Genomic DNA, 23,180 nt, shown 5'->3' with positions numbered 1-23,180 from the left:
TTTATACAGGCACCCCCTGTCCCTGTCCAGCTGAGCCTCATTTAATCAATCCCTGCTCCATGGCTTCTCCTCCAGGTGCAGACTGTAGGTTAATTGGGCCTAATTTACCCTCTCAGGGTCAGTGTGGAGAGTACACCCCATCCCACAGGTCTCATGAGTTATTTGTAAATAACTTTGCATCAGTTTGATTGCAGTACTGATTTTACAAAGAAAATGTGAAATTTGTTTCCCTGAAGAAGTGTTTTTCTGTGTGTTACAGGTGCCATGAAAGAACTGCAAAATGGTTCTTCAGGAACAGTGGGAGATGCTGACTTGATGCTTACCTTAAAAGTAATTAAAAACCAGTGTTTGTTGGAGGGGACTCACACACTAGTGCTTGATGCTTTAAACAGGGTATGGTTAAAATCTTTCTCCTAATAAATTTGCTTGGTATTTTACAGTTGCAATTAATGACTTATTTATAACTTTGAATGCAATGAAATCATTTTCCGGTTGATTTGATAAACTTTACCTTAGATGATCTTCCATACACGTGTTCATCCGCATTATTAGTTTTTTCTTACTCTGATTTATTCTGGAATATGCCAGAGAAGTTCCTCTTTGATGCAATAATTCTAGTGGATATTTATTAGAAAACTTAATTTTTCTTAGACATTCAATTCATTTGCAGTTGTTTATGATAATATTTTATATGTTAAAGACGGTTTTTCACACAAATAATGAATATCCTGCATAAGCTAGAAGTTACTGTATTTTGCACATAAAAACCTGCAACTGTTCTCTTAATGTGATTTTACCTAAAACCGGTAAATATGAATACAAATTTCTTGGACTCCAATAGAACAGTGTTTCTCAAGCTATTCCATACCAAACAGAACTGCCTGGGAGTGCTTGACCCTATAGCCATTGGGAAGAGCAGGATAGTTGCAACCTCATGAGAAGAAACTTGGAGAGCAAGAGGCACCTGCAAGCAGGTCCCAGCAGGATAGGGAGACAGAAAACAAAATGCTGGGCTGCTGGCTGCAGCAAAAGAGCAGTTCTATGGCAAAAATGCTGAATTCTATGGTACATTGGAAAAATGCCAAATCACACGGCCCATCGAATCCACATGGCCGTGATTGAGATGAATGAGGCAGTTCACGCACCTCTGAGAGCAATGCTAGCAATGATAAAACTATGTAATTGTCTGTGTTTCAAGGGGTTGAATGAGAATACTTGACCTTGAAGGGTAAGGGTATGCAGGGAGTAGGAAGAGAGATTTTCTTTCCTTTGAACTAATAAAATTTTCAATACCTTGTGATCCCTCCTTGTGACACTCTGTACCTCGGGGAAACGCTCTACACCCTCACGTTCATCTTTATGAAATGATTGTATGACATCCAATGCAAAGTTTGTCATCTTGAGTGTCTTCGGAAGGCTCAGAATGCAGTAAGCATGGTTGTTATAGTGATGTTATAGTAATTGTTACAGTAATATTATAGTAAGGTTATAGATTATAATTTCATGTATATAGTTATGAGGCTGAAAATGTATCCTCATGGCTTAAAGCAAGCCCATGCAAAAACTCTCCAAGAACAGAGAGGCAGTTCACACCTCGTCAGGGCATGGTTGGGACAAACCCAGCCCAGCCTCACAGGAACAATGGACACTGTGTTATACAGCAACAAAAGAATCTGTTAGACCCTCGAGGGAGTCACCCCCTTCCTTTGGGCAGTTTGGGACTGCAATGAGGTAATGCTCACCTGACTCTGAAGGGGGGGGGGGGCAAAGCCAAGAGGAAAGAAAGGACATGATAAAAGGGAGAGACATTTTGCCATGCTCTCTCTCTTCCACCTACATCTACAGACACCACCACCACCACCAAGTGACTGAACCACTGATCGAAGGAGAGAGCCTGGCTGAAGAGCCAGCCTGTGGTGAATTTGTAAGGACACTGAAAGTGTTAAGATCAGCCTAGAATGCGTTTTGCTTTTATTTCATTTGACCAAATCTGACTTGTTATGCTTTGACTTATAATCATTTAAATCTACCTTTATAGCTAATAAATCTGTTTATTCTACCTGAAGCAGTGCATTTGGTTTGCAGTGTGTGAGAGACTCCCCTTGGGAGAACAAGCCTGGTACATATCAATTTCTTTTTTAAATTGACGAACTTATGTAAGCTTGCAACATCAGCGAGCATAACTGGACACTGGAAGACGGAGTTCCCAGGGTCTGGCTGGGACCAGAGATATTGGCTAGGGTCATTCACTTGCACATAGCTGGGAGCAGCTTACATGCCAGAGGCTGTGCGTGAACAGCCCAGGAGAGGGGGTGGTTCTTCGAGTGATTGCTCATGTGTATTCCACAATAGGTGTGTGTGCTCGCCACGTGCTCCGGTGCTGGAAGTTTTTCCCCTAGCAGTACCTGTAGGGGGGGAGTGCCCCAGCGACCCCTGGAGTGGCGCCTCCACAGCACAGTATAAGGGGAGCTGCGCGCACCCCCCACCCTCAGTTCCTTCTTGCCACCAGCGAAAGTGCAGTGGAACTACTCTGCTCCAGCTTTGCTGTAGTTCGTCCCCAGAACTGCTTGTTCGTTCAGTGTTAGTACCTGTAGTTAGTTAGCTGTTCAGTTAGTTCAGTTAGTTAGAGCGCCCGGACCGGGACATGCCCCGCGTCCCGGTTTTAAATCGTGTGACACTTGTAGGCGATCTATGCCAAAGAGTGACCCACACGCAGACGGTTTACGCTGCTTGGGAGAGACCCTCATCAGCAATCGTTGCAAGATTTGCAAGTCGTTCAAATCTCGGACTAAGAGAGAAAGACACATCAGGCTCCGGACCATTCTGATGGAGTTGACGCGGACCCTGACTCCGGCGCACCGCTCCGAGTCGGCGCTGGGCACCGCGGGGTCGGTGTGTGGTGACCTTCCGGCACCTTCGACCAATCGGCAAGGCTTCCCATCTACGGGGCACAAGAAGGCAATAAGGACGCCTTCTTCGCAGTGGCACTGAGGAAAACCCAGGGCAGAGGCTAGACCCATGTTGGGCAGCCCTAGATCCTCCTCCGGCCTCTAGCCTCCAACTCACGTAGAGCGGAGCAGCCCTGCCGCTTCGGACCAGACCAGACCTGTCCGGATGCCCTCAACGCCAGAGGCCCTGCAGGCGGCCCGGGATGTCAAGTCCATACCAGTATCAGGAGCGCCGCCAAGGCCGGCCCCACGCTCCAGGGCGCCCCCAGCTTGGTTCCGGTCTTGGTCCAGGGAACGTTCCCGACGCCGTTCGCCACCTAGCGACCATTCAGGGCAAAGTCCACGTGGATCGCCCTCCACTCCCACCAGACTATCTGGTTGGGTGCCATCTGACTGAGACTCTCAGCACCGCTCCATTTCAAGGAGTGAGTACCGACGGGACCGAGGCAGACGTCGCCGAAGGTCCTCATCTCAGAGGGGTTACCGCAGCCGGCCACGGCACAGACGTCAACGCCATTCCCGCTCAGAATCCCGCTCCAAGACCCCACCAGGGCATCGCCTCCCCAGCCCCGGGCATCGATCGCCGGCTTGTCGCCTCTGCGAGTCCGCCCGTCGGAGCCGATTGCAGAGCAGCTGCTACTGACGGTACCGATCCTCCACGTCGAGATCACGGTCCCATGGTCGGCGTCGCTCCTGGCACCGCCGCTTCTCCCGGTCCCGGGAGAGCGGCAGGTCGTTCGTCAGCCGGCCTCTGTTCGCAGTCGTTCTTCCATGGCCAGGCCAGCCAGGCCAAACAACCGGGCCCGCCAGTGCCGCAGCAAGTGCAGTGGCACCGGGCCCAGTGGGCACTGTGGCCCCAACGTAGCCCCAGACGGGGCTCGCTCGATAGCTGGAGCCTCAGAGGCACCATCGGCCTCTCTCTCCAGACCTCCAAGGAAGGGGTCGGTGGGACATACATCCTCGGTACTGTGCCCGGAGACCGACCAAGTGGTGGACCCTCCGGTGCGGGCGGATACCCAGAGTATCGTACCGGCCTCCTTGCCCTCCCCAGATGAGGCAATAACGGCCCCGCCCCCTCCATCCTGCAGGAGGACTTTAGAGATACCAGGAGCTTTTAAAAAGGGTGATGTCAAACCTCCATCTCCAAGCAGGAGAGATCGAGGAACCCTTGGACTCTCTGTTCAATGTGCTGTCCTCTTTGGCACTGGGCAGGGTAGTTTTTTTGCCTCTCTGCGAAGGGGTGGCAAAAATTTCAATGCCTTGTGGCAAACACTGGCCTCGTTGGCCCCCATCTATAAGAGAGCGGAACGTAAGTACTTTGTACCTGCCAAGGGACACGAGTACCTATACACCCACCTGGCGCCCAACTCCCTGGTGGTTGAGTCGGTCAACCACAGGGAACAGCAGGGTCAGCCAGCCCCTACCCCGAAAAATAAAGGTTCACAGAGGCTGGACTCTTTCGGAATGTATTCGTCCTCAAGCTTTCAGTTGCAAGTGGCAAATCACCAGGCGCCCCTGGGCAGGTACGAATTCAATCTGTGGGGCGCCCTACCCAAGTTCGAGGACTCCCTCCAGGAGCGCGATAGGAAAGAGTTCAAGGTGGTTCTTATCCCTCCAACCTTTCCAGTTCCGCATACAGCACAGAGCAGGGAGTCACCATGGCAACGCCGATGGCTTATCACGTGTACACTGTCTGGCATCCCAAGCTGCCCAACCCCTTGGTGTTGAGCAGGCGGGAGGGATATGTGATAGACCCAGACCAGTTGGGAACAGCAGAGTAGCAGAAGGGAGATATACTGGCCTCTGGATATGTAGTTTTCTGTTCCCTGAGTGACCAGAGCAGGGGCTGCTCCAGGCTAATAGACCACCTGACTCCAATTAACCTGCTAAGAGTCAGGTGAGGCAGTTAAGCACCTGACTCTAATTAAGGCCCCTCTGATGCTATAAAAGGGCTCACTCCAGTCAAGCCAGGGGGAGCCAGAGGAGAGGAAGTGTGTGAGAGGAACTGGGAGCAAGAGGTGTGCAAGAAGCTGAGAGTGAGTAGGCGTACTGCTGGACGACTGAGAAGTACAAGCATTATCAGACATCAGGAGGAAGGTCCTGTGGTGAGAATAAGGAAGGTGTTTGGAGGAGAGCATGGGGAAGTAGCCCAGGGAATTGTAGCTGTCATGCAGCTGTTACAGGAGGCACTATAGACAGCTGCAGTCCACAGGGCCCTGGGCTGGAACCCGGAGTAGAGGGCGGGCCCGGGTTCCCCCCATACCTCCCAACTCCTGATCAAACACAGGGGGAATTGACCTGGACTATAGCTTCTACCAGAGGGGAAGGTCTCTGGACTGTTTCCTGACCCACAGGGTGACTCTGTGAAGCGAGCAAATCCACCAATAAGCGCAGGATCCACCAAGGTAGAGGAGGAACTTTGTCACAGTATGTTCACACTTTAAGCACAGATATTTGTGATTTTTAAGTGAGTCTTAAGTGCAGTGGCTAAGAACAGTCAGGAGGAGGTCACAGTTTTGTTATTTTCTGTTTGCTTATTTTGGGAAAGGGAAGTAGGACCAGAAAAGCAGAAAAATGACTACCAGAGAGGCAGCTACAAAACTAGAGCTGGCCAGACTGGAAGCGGAAGAGAAGGCAAAGGATCGCGAGTTTCAAATGTGGCACGCAGAAATGAGGCTCAAAGAAGAGGAAGCTGCACACAGAAGGGCCATGGAAGAAAAAGAGAGAGAGAAGAAAGAGAGAATAAGAGAACGGAAAGAGAGCGAAAACACCAACTGGACCTGCTAGAGAAGCAGAACCAGAATCCCCCCGACCCCGAGTCCCATCACTCCAAAAATCCACAAACGGGAACACTTATGTTCTGCATACAGTGACGATATTGCTGAATATCTGACTACTTTCGAAAGGCTGTGTGTAATACATGAAATACCTGATGATAGAGTTCCTACCCTGATTGCGAAATTAACTGGTAAAGCTGAAAATGTATTCAATGGAATACCTATTGAAGATGCTTTAGACTATTGTAAATTTAAATATACTGTTTTGTGAAGTTTTCAGATTACCCCTGAAACATATAGAGTTAAATTTAGGAATCTTAAAAGGGATATTGGTATGAGTAATGGAGAATATGTAAACAAAATGAAAGATTTGTTGGGAAAATGGGTGAGGGGTAAGGAGGTGGCAAGTTTTGCGGTAATGTTGGATCTTGTTGTTCAAGAGCATTTCCTAAGCGTATGTAAGGCTGATGTAAAGCAGTGTCTATGGGACAAAGATGTAAAGTCTGTGGATGAGAGTGCTTTTTTAGCTGATGCCTTTGAACAGAATCAGGCATCTATTGAGGGCAGGCCACAGAAACAGGGGTTTAAAATTGGTGGGAAGGGAGGAACCCATTTTGTCCTTGGGAAGAGAGAAGGGGGTTGGGAGCCTAAACATTCTCTTACCCAAAAACATTCCTCTAACCCTCATCCCAAATCTGTAAAAGCAGAAAAGCCCAAAAGGTCCTATCACTGTAATCCTGTAATTCCACTGATTACCTGAGGAATAAATGCCCTGTGCTAGGAAGAAGCAGGCAAACAATAGTTCATGTTAGTTTTGCTGTCCTCAACACAGAAACCCCCCAAGCAATTGAAACCTATCATATTGGTTCTGTGAGGTTAGCCTCTGCAGAACCAGATATGGAGCATGTTAAGGCTGTCCAAATTGATGGCAGGGAATATTTGGGACAGAGGGATACAGGGGCCCAGATCTCTCTGATTAAGCAGAGTGTGGTTCCAAAGGCCAGTATGTTGTCTGGCCAAATGGCAGAGATTGTGGGGGTGTGGGAAAACAGATTCCTCATACCACTAGCTAAAATCCATGTGGTTTAGTAAGGTTTGGAAAGTATTTTGACTGTGTGGGTAATGGAACACCTCCTATTCGACCTGCTCCTTGGTAATGATTTTTTCCATGTAGCTCAGGTTAAAGTATTTGCCTGCAGCAGCAGGGAGTGTTATGTTGGGACCCCCGAGGGAAAGGGTAAGGTCTCAGGAACTGCTGAGAGAATGGGAGAGTCTCTCCTTGATTCTTCTGCAGCAGGGAGAAGACACATGCTTCCGGTGGGAGAGTGGTTGAGACCAACCCCTGCACTGCAGCTGGAGGCAACACCACATCAGAAAGGGATAGTGGTGTAATGCGTGCCAGGGAGAGAATTGTTCAGGTTGTTAGCTGCAAGCAGGTTGCAGCTGAACCAGAGATAAAACCGGCTCTAGGGAGCAGAGAGAAATGTGTCCCAGAGGAGAGCCCAGAGAAGGGGCAAGGAATCTCAGAAACCACTAAGGTGGGTGAGGATTGTCTTGTGTTTCACAGAGGCTTGGTTTTTGTTTTGTTTTTTTGACAATGGGGAAAGTGCATTTTTTTGCTCTTCTTATACTCAAAATGACTGAATAGTTTTTGCTCTAACTTTCAAAAAATATTCACCTTTACAAGATTTCAGCCTGAAAGCTGAATATTGTGGAAAGTTATGAAAAGATAAAACAGCGGATATAATGGAAAGGTTTGTGCAAATTTAAATGCAATGATTACTTTCGTAACAGCTAAAATTTTACACCTTTTGAGAAAAAAACTCACAAGCAACTTTCCTTATCACATTGAGTAGCAGAGAAAAAATCTGACCTTATTTTGTATTAATTTCTCTTTTAGTTTATTGGAAATCCTGGCATTCAGAAATGTGGATTAAAAATACTTTCTTCTGTAGTGGAGTGTTCTGGTGCACTACAAATGTTATCCCAACAAGGAGCCACAGACACTGTACTTCACACACTACAGATGTATCCAGATGATCGAGGTACATAGGAAGATGTCTTGTTACTTAAATGTGAATCTTGTAATAGCCTATGTATCTTTACATCATATTATAAATGTAACATACTAAATTTGTCTCTTTAATTCTGAACCAGTAATTAATATTAATAATCTCTTTTTCTAGAAATACAGTGCTTAGGTTTGAGTCTTCTAGGATCTTTGATTACAAGAAAGAGTTTGTGTATCGCATCTATGCATGTGCTGGCAACAGTTCTGGTTTCCACTTTACGACGATTTAAGGAGGTCGTTGAAATACAGATACACGTATGTGATATGTTTGAGTGTAAAGATGAGAATGAATGAAAGAAAATGGGAACAGGTTTATTTTTAAAAACTTTATTTGATATGTAAATTTGAAATATCTGTTTCTGATTTTTGTGTGTGTGTTTGTACAGTGCCTAGCACAATGGGAACATGTCCTATGACTAAGGCTCTTAGTTACTACAGTAATACAAATAATGATAGAATTACTATGAAGCTGAGCAAGTGAATACTTAAAATTAAATCGAACTGTTGAGGTTCCCAAAGTGATAGCTGTCTCAGAAGGCATGAATTCAGTTCAGAATATGCATCCATAAGTATAGATGCTTACCTGAACCTATGTGGTCTGCAAAACTGGAATAGAAATCCCCTGATAACAATCCGTCACTCTATCAATCATCATTTTATAATGTACCCATCATAGTTGTATCTGAGCACCTTTTATGAAAAATAAACACAAAATATGTGTCTTTCAGCCCTGGCATCAGCAACAAGCTTAAAGTTATTGATGAGATTTTTAAAAAAAATATCGAAGTGTATGAATGCTGTTGTACTTGAGAAGGTTGTCGTGGGACAGTTTATTGAACAGATGGGTTTTGCATATAGTTTTGAATGCAGTGAGGGTGGTACTCGTTTTTATTTTGTCAGGCAATGAGTCCCGTAGTTTGTTTTTTTTCTGGCTCCTGTAGATGTGAGGCTTTCCCTGCTTGTCATCCGCTTTATTTTTCTAGTGGAATGAAGCCATTGTGTGAGGTCACTTTCTTCTGAGTCCTACTACTTCTGTTTCAGCTCAAACTAGAAATATCATATCCATGGCCTTCTTTCACAGATTTTTGGCTTTTCCCTTTCAGGTTTAACTTTGTGCCCAGTACAGAAACGGGGAAAAGTGAAAAAAATAATGTTTGGGGGAGGAAATTACTCAAATAATATTTAGTCGCAATGAGTTTTGAACACAGGTTTTTGTCTATCACTCAGTTTACCCGTTTCTAGTTAATAGCCTCACATTTTACAAATAGAGTTGTTGGGTTTTTCTCTTTAATTTCTAGATTTACTATAAGTATTTTAGCAAACTGGTGTTTCAAACTGAACATTATGGAGCAGGCATGCAGGCTGTATGGTGTGAACACTTCAGTATCTGATAGGGGGCATCTTCACCCACCCCATATGGGGTAACTTGTGTCCTCTGGGCATTAGTAAGAAGCAGTCTTGCTATTTCTGAGCACAGGATCTGTCATTGTGTCTGTCCCTTGCACTGAGAATGCAAAAGGGAAGGGAAAGGTCTTCCTTTTTTCTCTCCTGTGTACTATCTCAACCTATGAAGACATGTATAACTTTGTTCATGCTAAGAATTAATTCAAATTATGTTCTGTTTTATTTTCTTTCTTATATCTATGAATGATAGTTTGGAGGGAGAATATGTATACATCTAGGGGTAATTTGGAAATTAAGGTTTTCAGCAAAAGTAGTGTTTCAGTGAATTTAAATGCTGGGCCTAAAATGTTGACAATGTTTTATTTATTTTTACATAAAGTTAGGTAATTTCAGTTTATAACAGTGGACCTGGTAATGGACCAGGCCCAATGCTAGTTTTTCAAAACATCAACCAATAGCTGCCACTAACTTACATAAGTAAGTCAAACTAACCGAGACTAAACTGCAGCTGAGGGTATATGTACACGGCAGTAGGGAGGTGTGATTGAAGCACATCTCGGCATGCCAAAGCTAGCTTTGATCTAGCTAGCTCACTAAAAATAGCAGTGAAGCACAGGCAGCAGCATGGGTTAGCTAACCAAGTGCAAGGCCGTCCAGGACCTTGGGTACATGCTCATGCAGCTAATCTGTGCAGTCACCCGCACCACCAGTTTTGTTGCTATTTTTAGAAAACTAGCTTGATCAGTGCTGCTCCGGGTATGCTCGTGCATGGCTTAATCAGACCTCCTGACTACGGTGTAGAAATACTCTTAAGACTAAAAGTGGTTCGATGCTCAGACCTTCTGCTATGTTCTGATCCACCTTGCAGTCCAATATGATTACATGTCTAAAAACCAAAACAAAAGATACCAAAAGAGTATATCTATTTTACTAATAAATTTATTTTCGTTAATTCTGTAACACGTTATCCGACTTCCATCATTTTAAAATTTGATATTTTTTAAATGTACATTTGTTGTTGATCACATCATTTTATTATTTGTAGGGATTTCACATGATCTTGACAATCATTGACTTGTCACCTTGTTTTGCAAAGCTGCTGATATATGAATCATTTGACACAGTCATTTTTTATCAAATGTCCATGTGTTTCACTGAACAAAGAGACCAGCAGGTATCTTCTCTCTTTCAATCACTCCACATCCAGATGTTCTGAAATGTTCTGAAGTTTGCTACCTTCATTTCAATTATTTCTCTTCCCATTCAGTTTCAAAGCATGTGCTGTAAATGCTTCGCTAAAATAGCCAACAATGATGATTTAAAAAACATGATGCTGGAGAAAGCATGTGCTGAGTACAATAGCATTATGGCTGAATGTTTACTTTTACTGGGAGCTGATGTTAATAAGAACACAAAGACGAGCTCTTTAATCTATCAGGTAGGTTCTTAAAAATATAGATCGTTATATTGGTTTGAAAGATGTCACTTTTTTGGATGATTTTAGTGTGCGTGTGCGTGTGTGTGTGTGTGTGTGTGCAAGATTAACTATCATTAGACCCAATCCTGCAGTGTTCTGAGCATCCTGCAGGGAAAAGCTTCAAAGGGGCTTGATGACTGAGGTACACCTAGTGTTAGCCTGCAAGGCATAGTAAGGGCTGGCATAGCCCAGAGGAGATAAGTTGTTGGGCTAACTGACCAGAAGTGTCAGAGAGCTGACGCTCAGTTAAGCACAAGCAAGTCTCCCTCTTTCAGGAGGCATGAGGGTAAAAAGGGAACTCTCAATCCTGGGTATCCCAAGAAGCGTCACACCGTTGACTTCAGATTGCAGCAAGCAAATCACAAATTATTCATCACTTTCATTGGTATAACCAACCACTTATGTGTACTCGTGCCAAAATACCTGGCGTTTGCCACATGTTTTGGAGGTCTCCATTACACAAGTAGGCTAAAGCCGCCTAGGGGGCTTGATCAACTTCACTTAGGCAGTTTTAGAAATCTCAGCCTTGATGTTTAGGAAATTCTGTATTCCAGTTCATCCCAGGACACCATGCTGAGAATATGGAGAAACAGTAGTTGAAACAACTCTTGTTAAAATCTAAGCTCCTGTTTTACACACATTTTATTCATTTCTTCTGTAATAGGTTTGTGAGAAAGGAAGCAATCCTAAGCTGGTGGAACTGCTATTAACTAGTGGTGCTCGAGAGCAGGATGTTCGGAGTGCTTTAACAGTCAGCATAAAGAAAGGAGATAGCCAGATCATCAGCTTGCTCTTAAGGAAGCTTAGCCTGGATGTAGCCAACAGCAGTATATGTCTTGGAGGATTTTGTATGGGGAGAATTGAACCTTCCTGGCTCAGCCCTTTGTTCCCAAATAAACTTACTCCTATAAGAAAACAAACAAGTAAGTGTATATAGAATTTGTTATATTAAAATGTGATAAACCCTCCTAATGATGTTTTACAAACCTTCAGAAAGAGTTTTAAAATTGAAATACAGTGTTAGAGAGCCTGTTACATGGGTTGTGTAAATCAGCATAGCCCTCTTGGTTCTGAAATGGCCCCTAAACTTTAAAAATAAAAAATCAAGTCTTTATAGTAATTTTAATCTTCATGAATTTACTGAAGAACATGCCACTTTATTGGTGTCTTAGATGCAGGTTCTGCATTGGCAAGAATGGTGCTTAGGTACCAAATGAAGACTTTTTCAGAAGACCGATCAAGATCCAGTTCTGATGTAACTTTCTCTGAAGATGTACTGGATAAAAGTGATGATTGGATATTCATGCCTGAGCCATTAGTAGACAGTGTTTTTCGCTTGAGTGATGACATCGATAGTGAAGGTACATATACTCTAGCAATTTTATCTCCTCTTCACAATGCTGGTCTAGAATTTGGGATGAAAATTCAATTTAAAGTATTTTGGCAACTATTGGACCATAAAGTAATAAATAAAAAGTAATAAAGTATATACCCCAATTTATTTGTTTTAAGGTAGAACACTTTGTGTATAACTGTAGGATATTTTTATATAAGCCTTTGTGTATATGTGGAAAACAGTGGCAGGTAAATGTATGTGTCTTCAAAACACAAAACTAAAGTTCTTAGATTTTAGGTTATTCACTTAATTTATTTTCTATCATTTCATTGGCTCAAATGAACTCACACTGAAAAACAATAAAGGACTAAAACATCATATCACTTGGGAGAAAACACCTTTTCATAAAACAGTCAATTTATATCTGACCTATCAGTCCTCATCCTCAAAGAACCTGCAGAACATCTTCAAAAGATGAGCCTAGGAGCTTAATTTTATAACTTTTTGCTAGACACTAAAAATCGTGGTCTTAAGCCATAAATCCAATGTCTTTATTATTACAGCTTATTACTCTTTTTTGTCTTATAACTGGAGAAGTGTTAATGGCCACTTCACCTCAAATGGTCTCTTAGAATATGTGTTCACTACTTATGCTAAACAATTTATTCCACCCTGTATTTAGCTGTGACACTCTGAGTACCTTTTCCAGACCTGAAGAAAAGCTCTGTGTAGCTCAAAAGCTTGTCTTTTTCACCAATAGAAGTTTGTCCAATAAAAGATACCTCACTTCTCTGTAAAAGAGAAGAACCCTAACCTTCTCTATAAAAAAAAGTCTTTATCACATCTTCAGAAAACTTAACTTAAATTCCAGGGATGCATCTTCAACATACAATCTTTCCCGGCAGTAATTATAGTAAATGTTAATGTCATTAAATAGTTACAACAGAATTTTTGCATTGCATTCAGTGACTAATAAAATTGGCTAGACAATCAGATTTTTTGCATTAATGCCAGTGTTATTTTTTGAAAATCTTGGAAAACTAAAACCATTGCTCAAGAATTAGAATTTTAACATCTTTGTGGAATCAGAAAAGTCTGACTTGTTGATATTTTTGTTATCTATTTTGTTTTTTTCTATTGCATCATTCGACATCATTTTTCATTACTGTAGCATTGTTTTCCAGAAGTATGTATGCTAGTAGATACTGTTAGTTGCCCCATATAGCAAAACTGGTATTCATTTGTAAATTGTGGTGAACAACATGAATTTTTCCAACGGGGTGGTCTTAGGATTTTAGAGGCCTGTCTCCTCCTCCACAACGAATGAGTATGAGGCACACAGATCTCCTACCTCCACTTCACACGTCCAGCAGATAAGAGAGAATAAGACTGAATGGGGCCCAGATATACGAAACCACAGAAGCCACCAAAACACTCAGACATTTGCCATTAAACAATGATGGGAGGGAGAATTTATATTCATAATACCATTAATTATTATTTGTATTAACATTTTGTATTGTGGTGGCATAAGATGTGAATCAATATATAAAATGTATCTAGTAGCACCAAATATTGTTGTGTAGAGTAACTTTCCATCCAAGGTGGGAAGAAACCCAGGAGCTTCCCATCCATCCTTCTCTCTTAATATCTAAAGGAATTTAGGAGTCTCTCTGTCTCCTGCCTTTGCCAGTCAGGGCTGAGAAAGCCATTGGACCTTTTTTTGTTCATCCCATTCACCCTCCCACCATCTCTCACCTTCTCATCCGAAGGCCAAAAGGGGCCAGATGCCTTTTTTTCTTTTACCCTCTCATGCAGTGGTGGTGAGTTGAGGGGACTCCACTCTTCCTCTCCTTCCCGTCCAAGAGAAGGGGGTACTCAGAAGGCACCTCCCTTCCTTCCCTCCCAGCTTCAAGTGCTGCCACTCTGCTCTATAGGACAGCATAGGCAAAGAGCAGAAGAGGAGCCAGCAAGAGGAGGATAGAACTGCAGGAGGAAGGAGGGCAGGCAACTATAGATTACTCAACAGCAGCCACTATAGTGGCCTCTAATGGCTGATGGAGCAATTTGTTCTAAGAAATGCTGAAGCCACAAGTCTGAAGCTCCCCTCAACAGCATGTTTGCCTGTACGGCTCAGAGCTCTCCTTCTTCCAAGCAGACGAGGATATATTTTTAAAGCTAACTTAAGTATCACAGCTCTATATTTCTGAAAATCCTGTTAGCGTGAATGCAAAAGGAATGACCTAGCAAACTAAAGTTCATATCTGGAGCTTGTTAAATTAGGACAGTACATATACTCTAGAGTATGTTCTTTACATATTGCATATTGAATTAGCCTGTCAATTCCTGCTATTATTAATGTGCTGGAAATACCGCATTACAGTTTACGTTGATATGTGTATTATTTGGTTGAATTTTCTGTAGCTCTATGTCCTCACTTTGTAATAGGGAGTGAAGGTTCATTTCTGATGAAAAAGAAATCCAACTCCATTGCAGTTACTGATCTGTACAAAGATCCACCCTTCCAAAGATATTCTCCTACTACACAAAGGCATTCCAGTTCTCTGGTAAGATAAGTAATTTATTCACTATAAACCTCCCTAAATCCATTATATATGTTGCCTGATGGAAAACTATTATTAATGATAAAATATCAAGAAATGACTGGTGGTCACCAATACACCATTTAGTACCTTATAAAATATTCCATAACTGTGTGATGACTGTGCTCCCATCTAAATAGAGTGCTGCTATAGATAGCATTTTATTTCAGCAAATGATTATGAACTGCCTATGACAAACAGTACAAATAGCCATTCTGATCTAACGAGAACTATTTAAACTTCAGATCATATTTTTTAAACTAACTGTCATTTTTATGTTGCCAAAGAAAAGTAGCCTGTAAATTTCATTATACTTGAAATCTATTCTTGTTTTGTATTACAAGTCAGTAATTCTTAAACAGTAAGTAAGTTACTTTTTGTTAGATTTTAAGGTTAAAATTTTCATCTTTTTGAATTACTGTGTGGATGACTTGCAGATTGCTATAAAAAGAAAGTTAAACCAATTCATACATTTTTAGAGATGTAAAAATATTACAGATGTTGTTTTTTGTTCTGTTTTGGAATTTACCAGGGACCTGGTTCAGATCATGAACCATTAGTGAAGCAAAGAAGAAGATTGTATTCAGATGAATCTCACAGTAAGTCAGATGTAAAGAAATTAAAGAAGTATGGGCTGGATGAATGGACTGTAAGGTGGATAGAAAGCTGGCTAGATCGTCGGGCTCAACGGGTAGTGATCAATGGCTCCATGTCTAGTTGGCAGCTGGTTTCAAGCGGAGTGCCCCAAGGGTCGGTCCTGGGGCCGGTTTTGTTTAATATCTTTATTAATGATCTGGAGGATGGTGTGGACTGCACTTTCAGCAAGTTTGCAGATGACACTAAACTAGGAGGCGTGGTAGATACACTAGAGGGTAGGGATCGGATACAGAGGGACCTAGACAAATTAGAGGATTGGGCCAAAAAAAACCTGATGAGGTTCAACAAGGATAAGTGCAGAGTCCTGCACTTAGGACGGAAGAATCCCATGCACTGCTACAGACTAGGGACCGAATGGCTAGGTAGCAGTTCTGCAGAAAAGGGGTCACAGTGGACGAGAAGCTGGATATGAGTCAACAGTGTGCTCTTGTTGCCAAGAAGGCTAACGGCATTTTGGGCTGTATAAGTAGGGGCATTGCCAGCAGATCGAGGAACGTGATCGTTCCCCTTTATTCGACATTGGTGAGGCCTCATCTGGAATACTGTGTCCAGTTTTGGGCCCCACACTACAAGAAAGATGTGGAAATATTGGAAAGAGTCCAGCGGAGGGCAACAAAAATGATTAGGGGTCTGGAGCACATGACTTAGGAGGAGAGGCTGAGGGAACTGGGATTGTTTAGTCTCCAGAAGAGAAGAATGAGGGGGGATTTGATAGCAGCCTTCAACTACCTGAAGGGGGGTTCCAAAGAGGATGAAGCTCGGCTGTTCTCAGTGGTGGCAGATGACAGAACAAGGAGCAATGGTCTCAAGTTGCAGTGGGGGAGGTCCAGGTTGGATATTAGGAAACACTGTTTCACTAGGAGGGTGGTGAAGCACTGGAATGCATTACCTAGGGAGGTGGTGGAGTCTCCTTCCTTGGAGGTTTTTAAGGCCTGGCTTGACAAAGCCCTGGCTGGGATGATTTAGTTGGGAATTGGTCCTGCTTTGAGCAGGGGGTTGGACTAGATGACCTCTTGAGGTCCCTTCCAACCCTGATATTCTATGATTCTATGTAAAAATACATAAGATTTTCCAGTTTTTAACATTTTTTGTGGATAACTGTAATCAGTAATCCGTTGAAGTAAACTGTCTAAGCAACATTGGCACTGTTCTATTCAAGTTTGAAAAATTAGGGGTAAGTTTTCCAAAAATTTTATTTAGAAAAATTACTCCTAATACTTTAAACTTTAATAAAACAGTACAAATGTTGCTTATACAGTAAAGCACTTTTCTCTTCAGCTTTACAAAGAATTTCTGTAAGATTATGTATAATAATGTACATTCACGACTGCCCTAAGAAGCATTTTTAAAGCTATTTGTATTATGTAGAACACAAGTATACCTCTACTCCCTATAGAACCCTATGGGAATTTGAATTGCAGCTTCTTAACAGAAGTCCTCATTGGCTCCCATTTCAGCCAATATCTAAACAGCCATTGCCTTCATTGGGTGCAGCGTTAGACCTCAAATTCTGTGAATTGTAATTCAGAGATCAGTGAAATTGTGTTATTAAATTGTTGTATGTTTTACCTGTGAACATGAATGCTTATGTTTTTGTTTTAATAGAAGGGATCTCAAAATTCCAATCGCTTTTAAAACGATCAGACAGTTTGTCTTCATTGGTCTCTGAGAAAGACTATATTAAGTCATTAGATCTTTCATCAAATGAGCTGGAGAATATAGATGCCATCAGTCAGAACTGCTGCTTAACTGGTCACTTGGAACGTCTTGAGAAATTAGAGCTGCACCAAAATGCACTCACAAGCATTCCAGAACAACTGTGTGAAGTAATTTTATGTCATTTTACATAATGCAAGAAAATTATCAGTTCTTTTAAGATGAAAGACCAGATTGTCATCAATGTGCCTACATGTGTACATTCGCTTCCCTAATTTGCATGTGTACAATTTTCATGCAGTAATTGAATGTGCTGTTAACCAGTTAGTTGTGCAGACATGCTCAGGTAGTTTCTGGCATATACTTACTGGAGAGGGTCAGATTGGGAAGTATATGTTACAGATAGTTTACATGATTGCATTATGTAAATGAAAATCAGAACTGCATATGCTACTTATGTGCTAAAGCAGTGGTCACCAACCCATTGATTGCAATCGACTGGTCGATCCTAGAGGATCTCCCAGGCGATCGCGATCTCTGGCGGAACAGCGAGGCTGCCGCTAAGATAGGCTCCCTGCCTAGCCCGGCCCCATGCCGCTCCCGGAAGTGGCCAGCACAGCCCCGGGAGCGTGGGGGCAGGGGTCTCCCTCAGCACTGCCCCTGCATTGGCCAGGAACAGGGCTGTGACCAATGGGAGATGCGGGGGCGGTGCTTGCAGAGAGGGACAGTGCGCGGAGCCACGTGCCGCCCACCCACATCCCCGCAAGGGTGTGTTGGCCCCTTCCAGGAGCGGCATGGGGCCAGGCTAGGCAGGGAGTCTGCCTTAGCAACAGCAACACTACACCGCCAACCGGGAGCCGCCAGAAGTAAGTCCCCAACCCCCAGCCCTGAGCCTCCTCCCAGAGCCTACATCCCGACCCCCCCCTCCTGAACCCCAAGCCTCAGCCCTGAGCCCCCTCCCAGAACCAGCACCTCATACTACCCCGCACCCCAACACTCTGCCCCAGCCCTGACCCCCCTCCCAGAGCTAGCACCCTGTACCCCCTCCTGCACCCCAACCCCCTGCCCCAGGCTCACCCCAGAACCCCCTCCCACGCTGCAAACCCCTCAGCCCCAGCCCAGAGCCCGTACCCCCTCCCAAACCCCAACCCCCTACCCCAGCCTGGTGAAAGTGAGTGAGGGTGGGGGAGAGCAAGTGACGGAGAAAGGGAGGGATGGAGTGAGTGGGGCGGGGCTTTGGGGAAGGGGTGGGGCCTCAGGGAAGGGGCAGAGTAGATCATGGGTTGCCCTTAATTCAAAAAGTGATCTTGGGCGTAAAAAGGTTGGAGACCACTGTGCTAAAGGCTGTGTGTAATTGTACTAGTTAGTTTTATTACAGCATGCATGCACATCCTCTTTATTTTACTGATATAATATTATATAATAATTACCATTTTCTCTCATTTTACTTGATAGGATAAATAAAATAAATATGAAGTAATTGCCTAAAATATTAATTTAGTTTAAAAATTAGAAATTCGTATCTACATGTTGTACTTTTTAAAAAGAAATTCTCCTTTTCTTTCAGACTTTGAAATGTTTGACTTACTTGGATTTGCACAGTAACCGGTTTGCATCTTTTCCTACTTATTTACTGAAAATGAATTATATTGCAAACCTTGATATCTCTCGGAATGACATTGGCCCTTCCTTAGCTTTGGATCCACATACCAAATGCCCAACTCTGAAGCAGCTTAATCTATCATACAATCAACTGTCGTGCATTCCTAAATTTCTTGCGGATATTGCAGAAAACCTAGAACAGCTAATGCTAGAAGGGTAAGAATAGTGCCAGTTTCTTTGATTACTGTTTAACAAAAATTGCAGGAAATAATCAGTTTATTTCATCCAGAATAATCAGTGTTACTGAATGTAAATTATTTTCTGATCAAAAATGTGTTCTAGTAATTAATTAAATTCACAAAAGCAAGACATGCAGAATCCAGGTTTCCATTCCTTTTCTTCATTTTTATTATTTTTCATTAGATGAGTTCATGTTTCTAATATCACCATGGTGGAGAGGTTTTTGCTATTCCTCTCATTCCCAAATATCTCTAACATCTTAAAAAGAACAGGAGTACTTGTGGCACCTTAGAGACTAACAAATTTATTTGAGCAGAAACTTTCGTGGGCTACAGCCCACTACTTCAGATGCATAGAATATCTTGATTATCACTTCAAACGTTTTTTTTTCCTCTTACTTAATTGGCCTCTCAGAGTTGGTAAGACAACTCCCACTTTTTCATGCTCTCTGTATGTGTATATATATATCTCCTCAATATATGTTCCATTCTATGCATCCGAAGTAGTGGGTTAGTAGCCCACGAAAGCTTCTGCTCAAATAAATTCGTTAGTCTCTAAGGTGTCACAAGTACTCCTGTTCTTTTTGCGGATACAGACTAACACGGCTGCTACTCTGAAATCTAACATCTTAGTTTATATTTCACATTGAAAATCTTTAACTCTCTCTCTGTTTCCCTTGTTCTTTCTTCTAGAATACATGCATTGTAATATCATATATTAATCTTAGAACTATCTGTATTCTCCTTGTCTGTCCATGTCCATGTTACCTATTTCTTTTAAATTGACAGATGCTCTTTAGGTTGCAATCCTGCAAATACATATTAAGTCAGTGGAACTGCTCACATAGGGTATGTCTACACTGCAATTAGACACCCGCAGCTGGCCCGTGCCAGCTGTCTTGGGCTCGTGGGGCTCAAGTTAAAGGGAAGCCTGAATGTCTATACTGCAAGTAAACAGTCACTTGGCCTGAGCCCTGCGAGCCTGAGTCAGTTGGCACGGGCAAGCTACGGGTTTTTAATTGCGGTGTAGACATACCCTTACTTAAAGTTAATCACGTGCTTGAAGGATTGGACCTTTAATGTGATCAGAAAATGATACTTTATTGCACATGCTAACATTTTAATGATAAAGTGAATAAATACATATGATGAGGTATTCACATTGTCATATGCACTGGTATTGCGGATAAATATCAATCCTGATCCATCAGTCCTTACTCAGGTAATACTATTTTCAGTTTCTGTTCGCATAAGTAAAGACAGCAAAATCAGGTCCATACTCTAACTTTCCTTTTTTTTTTTTTTTTTTTTTTAGCAAGTAGTTTTGTATAACACTTCTAATATTTGTTTTCCTTTATCTTAGAAACAAAATCTCAGGTATATGTTCACCCATATGCTTGAAGGAACTGAAAGTTTTAAACATTAGTAAGAACAATATTTCATCCTTGGCTGTTAATTTTCTCAAGGAGTGCACAAAATTGGAGCTATTTAGTGCCAGGATGAATTTACTTGGTAAGTATTCTAGGAGTTGCTAAAAAAAAGAATGAGAGAGGTTTAGATGATACGTGGTATAGTCCAGATAGGGACAAGGCAAAGCAGAACAGTTAATGTAAAGACTGCTTGAAAAACAGCAAGGTCTAATATACAGTATTAGCCTCCTAAACATTCATCAATAGTTACCACACTATATCCATTAGCCACAGTTTACCACAACAGTTATCACATATACAATACTATTTCCCTGTGCTTTCCATAGGAAATAATTGTTGCATCTCAGGTACTGAGGTGCGGTAATTGTTGATAAATAGTAACTTGGACTTGATTCTTTTCTCGTGCCAATTTTACATCATATAACTCCATTTATTTAAATTTACACTGATTTAAGTGAGGTTAGTGAGTGTCTGCATAGATTTCTCCTGATACTGTCATCTGACTAAGCAATACAGAGTAAGATTCAATGTCTTAAAACATTTTATACAAAAAATTAACAACTAATTTGAGAAACTGTAATAAATGAATCACCTGCCCTAATGAATTTATAGAAGTTCTTAAATTATTATTAGAATTTCTTACGTCTATCCAACATATAGAATTTTTTATTTTGCACATGCTTATAATCTAGTTTCTCAGTCTTTCAGAAGGTAGCTGTTATGTAAATGAAGTTTTAAGCAATCTTTTATGTACATATGGTATTTTACTACATTGTTGGAATGACAAGCATATATAGTATTAGTAACACAGCAAAATGTAAATAAGAATATTTCAATGTTGGATAACAATATGAAATTAAATATAGTGTCTAATAAAAGTTAAAAAAAAATGTAGAAATATTTGGAGAAAACAGGTACTTTAATTCTCCTCTAAACTCTTCAAATTGGGAGCTCACTTTTCAAATGGGAGTTCCTGAAAAAGAAAATCCAAATCCTGTCTTTGGAGCTCAAGTCAACACTTGGGTGATTAAAATGGTTATTTACTCCTCCAAGTGCCAATTTGAGCACCAAAAAATAGAAACAGATACCAGTGTTTGGAAACTAGCCTCACAATGTATCTCTAATTTTAGAAAATGACAGCTTTATAAACTAAGGTAAAAAGTGCTGAAAAATGATGCCTAAAGGAAATAATTCAGTTTCTTTTCTATTTTAGATACCCTACCTAACTTGCCATCTAGCATAACAAATTTAAAATTATCTCAAAATCATTTTGTCAGTATTCCAGAAGCGATTCTTCTTCTTCCACAGTAAGTTATTTCACCTGTTAAGGCCAATGTTGTGTCCTCTGTGAAGGAAAACCTAGTGGAATGGCCATTATTAAGCAGAAAATACAGCATGTTTCTACTCAGCGTTTTCAACAAATCATGCTAAAAAGTCTAAATCTAAAACATGGTGACCATTTACTCAAGCTAGAGTAGGTCACTTTTTCTTCAATAACTACAGAAAGCCTGAATCCCCTAGGTAGTTCCAAACTATGAACCTCTCTTTTTTGTAAACTAAAAGATGTTTTTAGGAATGCTGAAGCTGCCCATTTTTGCGTCCAGAGTTAGAACCAATTTGTTTTTTCTGGTGCAAAGAAGGTTAAAAAGGATATTGGCAATTTCTCTTTTCATTAAGTCTTGGAACTTCATCATTTTACACAAGGCAGCTGAGTCCAGTGGCTCCCTTCCCAAATGTCTATGATAAGTTCCTTCTCAAAGAATAACACTGCATATGCCCCCTAAGTTGAATTGGGTTAGAGCTGCATTTGTCTCAAATTATGCTGTTCCTTCAAAGCATTATTCATGTGAAAACTAGCCCTATTAAGTTTGCTACAGCTGTGTTAAATTTTAGCACATTGTGCCAAGTGCATTATTTTGGCCATCCTTTAATTGCAACCACATTAATACTAGGGATGTAACGAATACTCAGTCCAGACCCATGAGGCTGTTTTTTAATATGTTAACTATTTTTAAAATGGCCTAGCAACACCTCCCACACTCAACATTATTCATGCACTTGCTCCTTTCCATTGCCACTCCCATTCCTTTCCACCACCTTTCCAAGCTCCAGAGAGGTTTACTCGCCCACTTCCTCTTGCTATCCTCCGAGCCTCAGCACTACTCTCCAACCCACTTTTTCAAGTCACTTCTTAGGCACCAGTATTGCTCTTCTATTCATCCCTCATGTGGCAGCTCCCTCCTACCACTTCTGGTTCTGGCACTGCAGCTCCACCCCCCTCTCCTATGTATCCAATATCTCTGTGGTCCCCTCCTGTTACTCCTTCCAGTGTCCGCTACTGGTTACATATTGACTCCAGCTACTTCTATAGAAGTATCTAGAACGTAAATACCTTGCGATGTCAGCTACAAAAGTGCCATGCGAACACCTGTTCTCACTTTCAGGTGACACTGTAAATAAGAAGCGGGCAGCATTATCCCCCATAAATGTAAGCAAACTTGTTTTGTCTTTGCAATTGGCTGAACAAGAAGTAGGACTGAGTGGACATGTAGGCTCTAAAGTTTTACATAGTTTTGCTTTTGAGTGCAGTTATGTAACAAAAAAAAATCTACATTTGTAAGTTGCACTTTCACGATAAAGAGATTGCACTACACTACAGTACTTGTATGAGGTGAATTGAAAAATACTATTTTTTTAATCATTTTTACAGTGCAAATATTTGTAATAAAAAATAATATAAAGTGAGCACTGTACACTTTGTATTCTGTGTTGTAATTTAAATCAATATATTTGAAAATGTAGAAAAACATCCAAAAATTTAATACATTTCAATTGGTATTCTATTGTTTATCATTTTGATTTAAAACTGTGATTAATCATGATTAATTTTTTTGAGTTAATCGTGGGAGTTAACTGCGATTAATCGACAGCCCTAAAACTTAATAAACTTATTGAAGGAGATGCAGCTCTCAAGCTTTGT

At 41.7% G+C, this 23,180-nt stretch overlaps 1 protein-coding gene across 1 annotated transcript in view; it reads left to right on the top strand.

The window, feature by feature from the left end:
- Positions 1–23,180, top strand: part of LRRK2 (leucine rich repeat kinase 2) — a 122,080-nt gene that overhangs the window by 51,009 nt on the left and 47,891 nt on the right. Inside the window, exons 14-27 of the mRNA XM_026648909.1 lie at positions 260–393; positions 7,626–7,770; positions 7,912–8,051; positions 10,246–10,374; positions 10,468–10,638; positions 11,342–11,600; positions 11,850–12,038; positions 14,462–14,580; positions 15,149–15,215; positions 16,879–17,099; positions 18,497–18,747; positions 20,134–20,282; positions 21,414–21,507; positions 22,530–22,573. Coding sequence (XP_026504694.1) covers positions 260–393; positions 7,626–7,770; positions 7,912–8,051; positions 10,246–10,374; positions 10,468–10,638; positions 11,342–11,600; positions 11,850–12,038; positions 14,462–14,580; positions 15,149–15,215; positions 16,879–17,099; positions 18,497–18,747; positions 20,134–20,282; positions 21,414–21,507; positions 22,530–22,573 — 2,112 coding nt within the window. The remainder of the gene's footprint in view (positions 1–259; positions 394–7,625; positions 7,771–7,911; positions 8,052–10,245; positions 10,375–10,467; positions 10,639–11,341; positions 11,601–11,849; positions 12,039–14,461; positions 14,581–15,148; positions 15,216–16,878; positions 17,100–18,496; positions 18,748–20,133; positions 20,283–21,413; positions 21,508–22,529; positions 22,574–23,180) is intronic.

This window comes from Terrapene carolina, unplaced genomic scaffold (assembly GCF_002925995.2).
Source record: "Terrapene carolina triunguis isolate 2854851 unplaced genomic scaffold, T_m_triunguis-2.0 Scaffold68, whole genome shotgun sequence".
Taxonomy (NCBI): domain Eukaryota; kingdom Metazoa; phylum Chordata; order Testudines; family Emydidae; genus Terrapene; species Terrapene triunguis.
The sequence above is the reverse complement of the archived record's forward strand: the minus strand, read 5'-3'. Positions and strand labels throughout refer to the sequence as shown.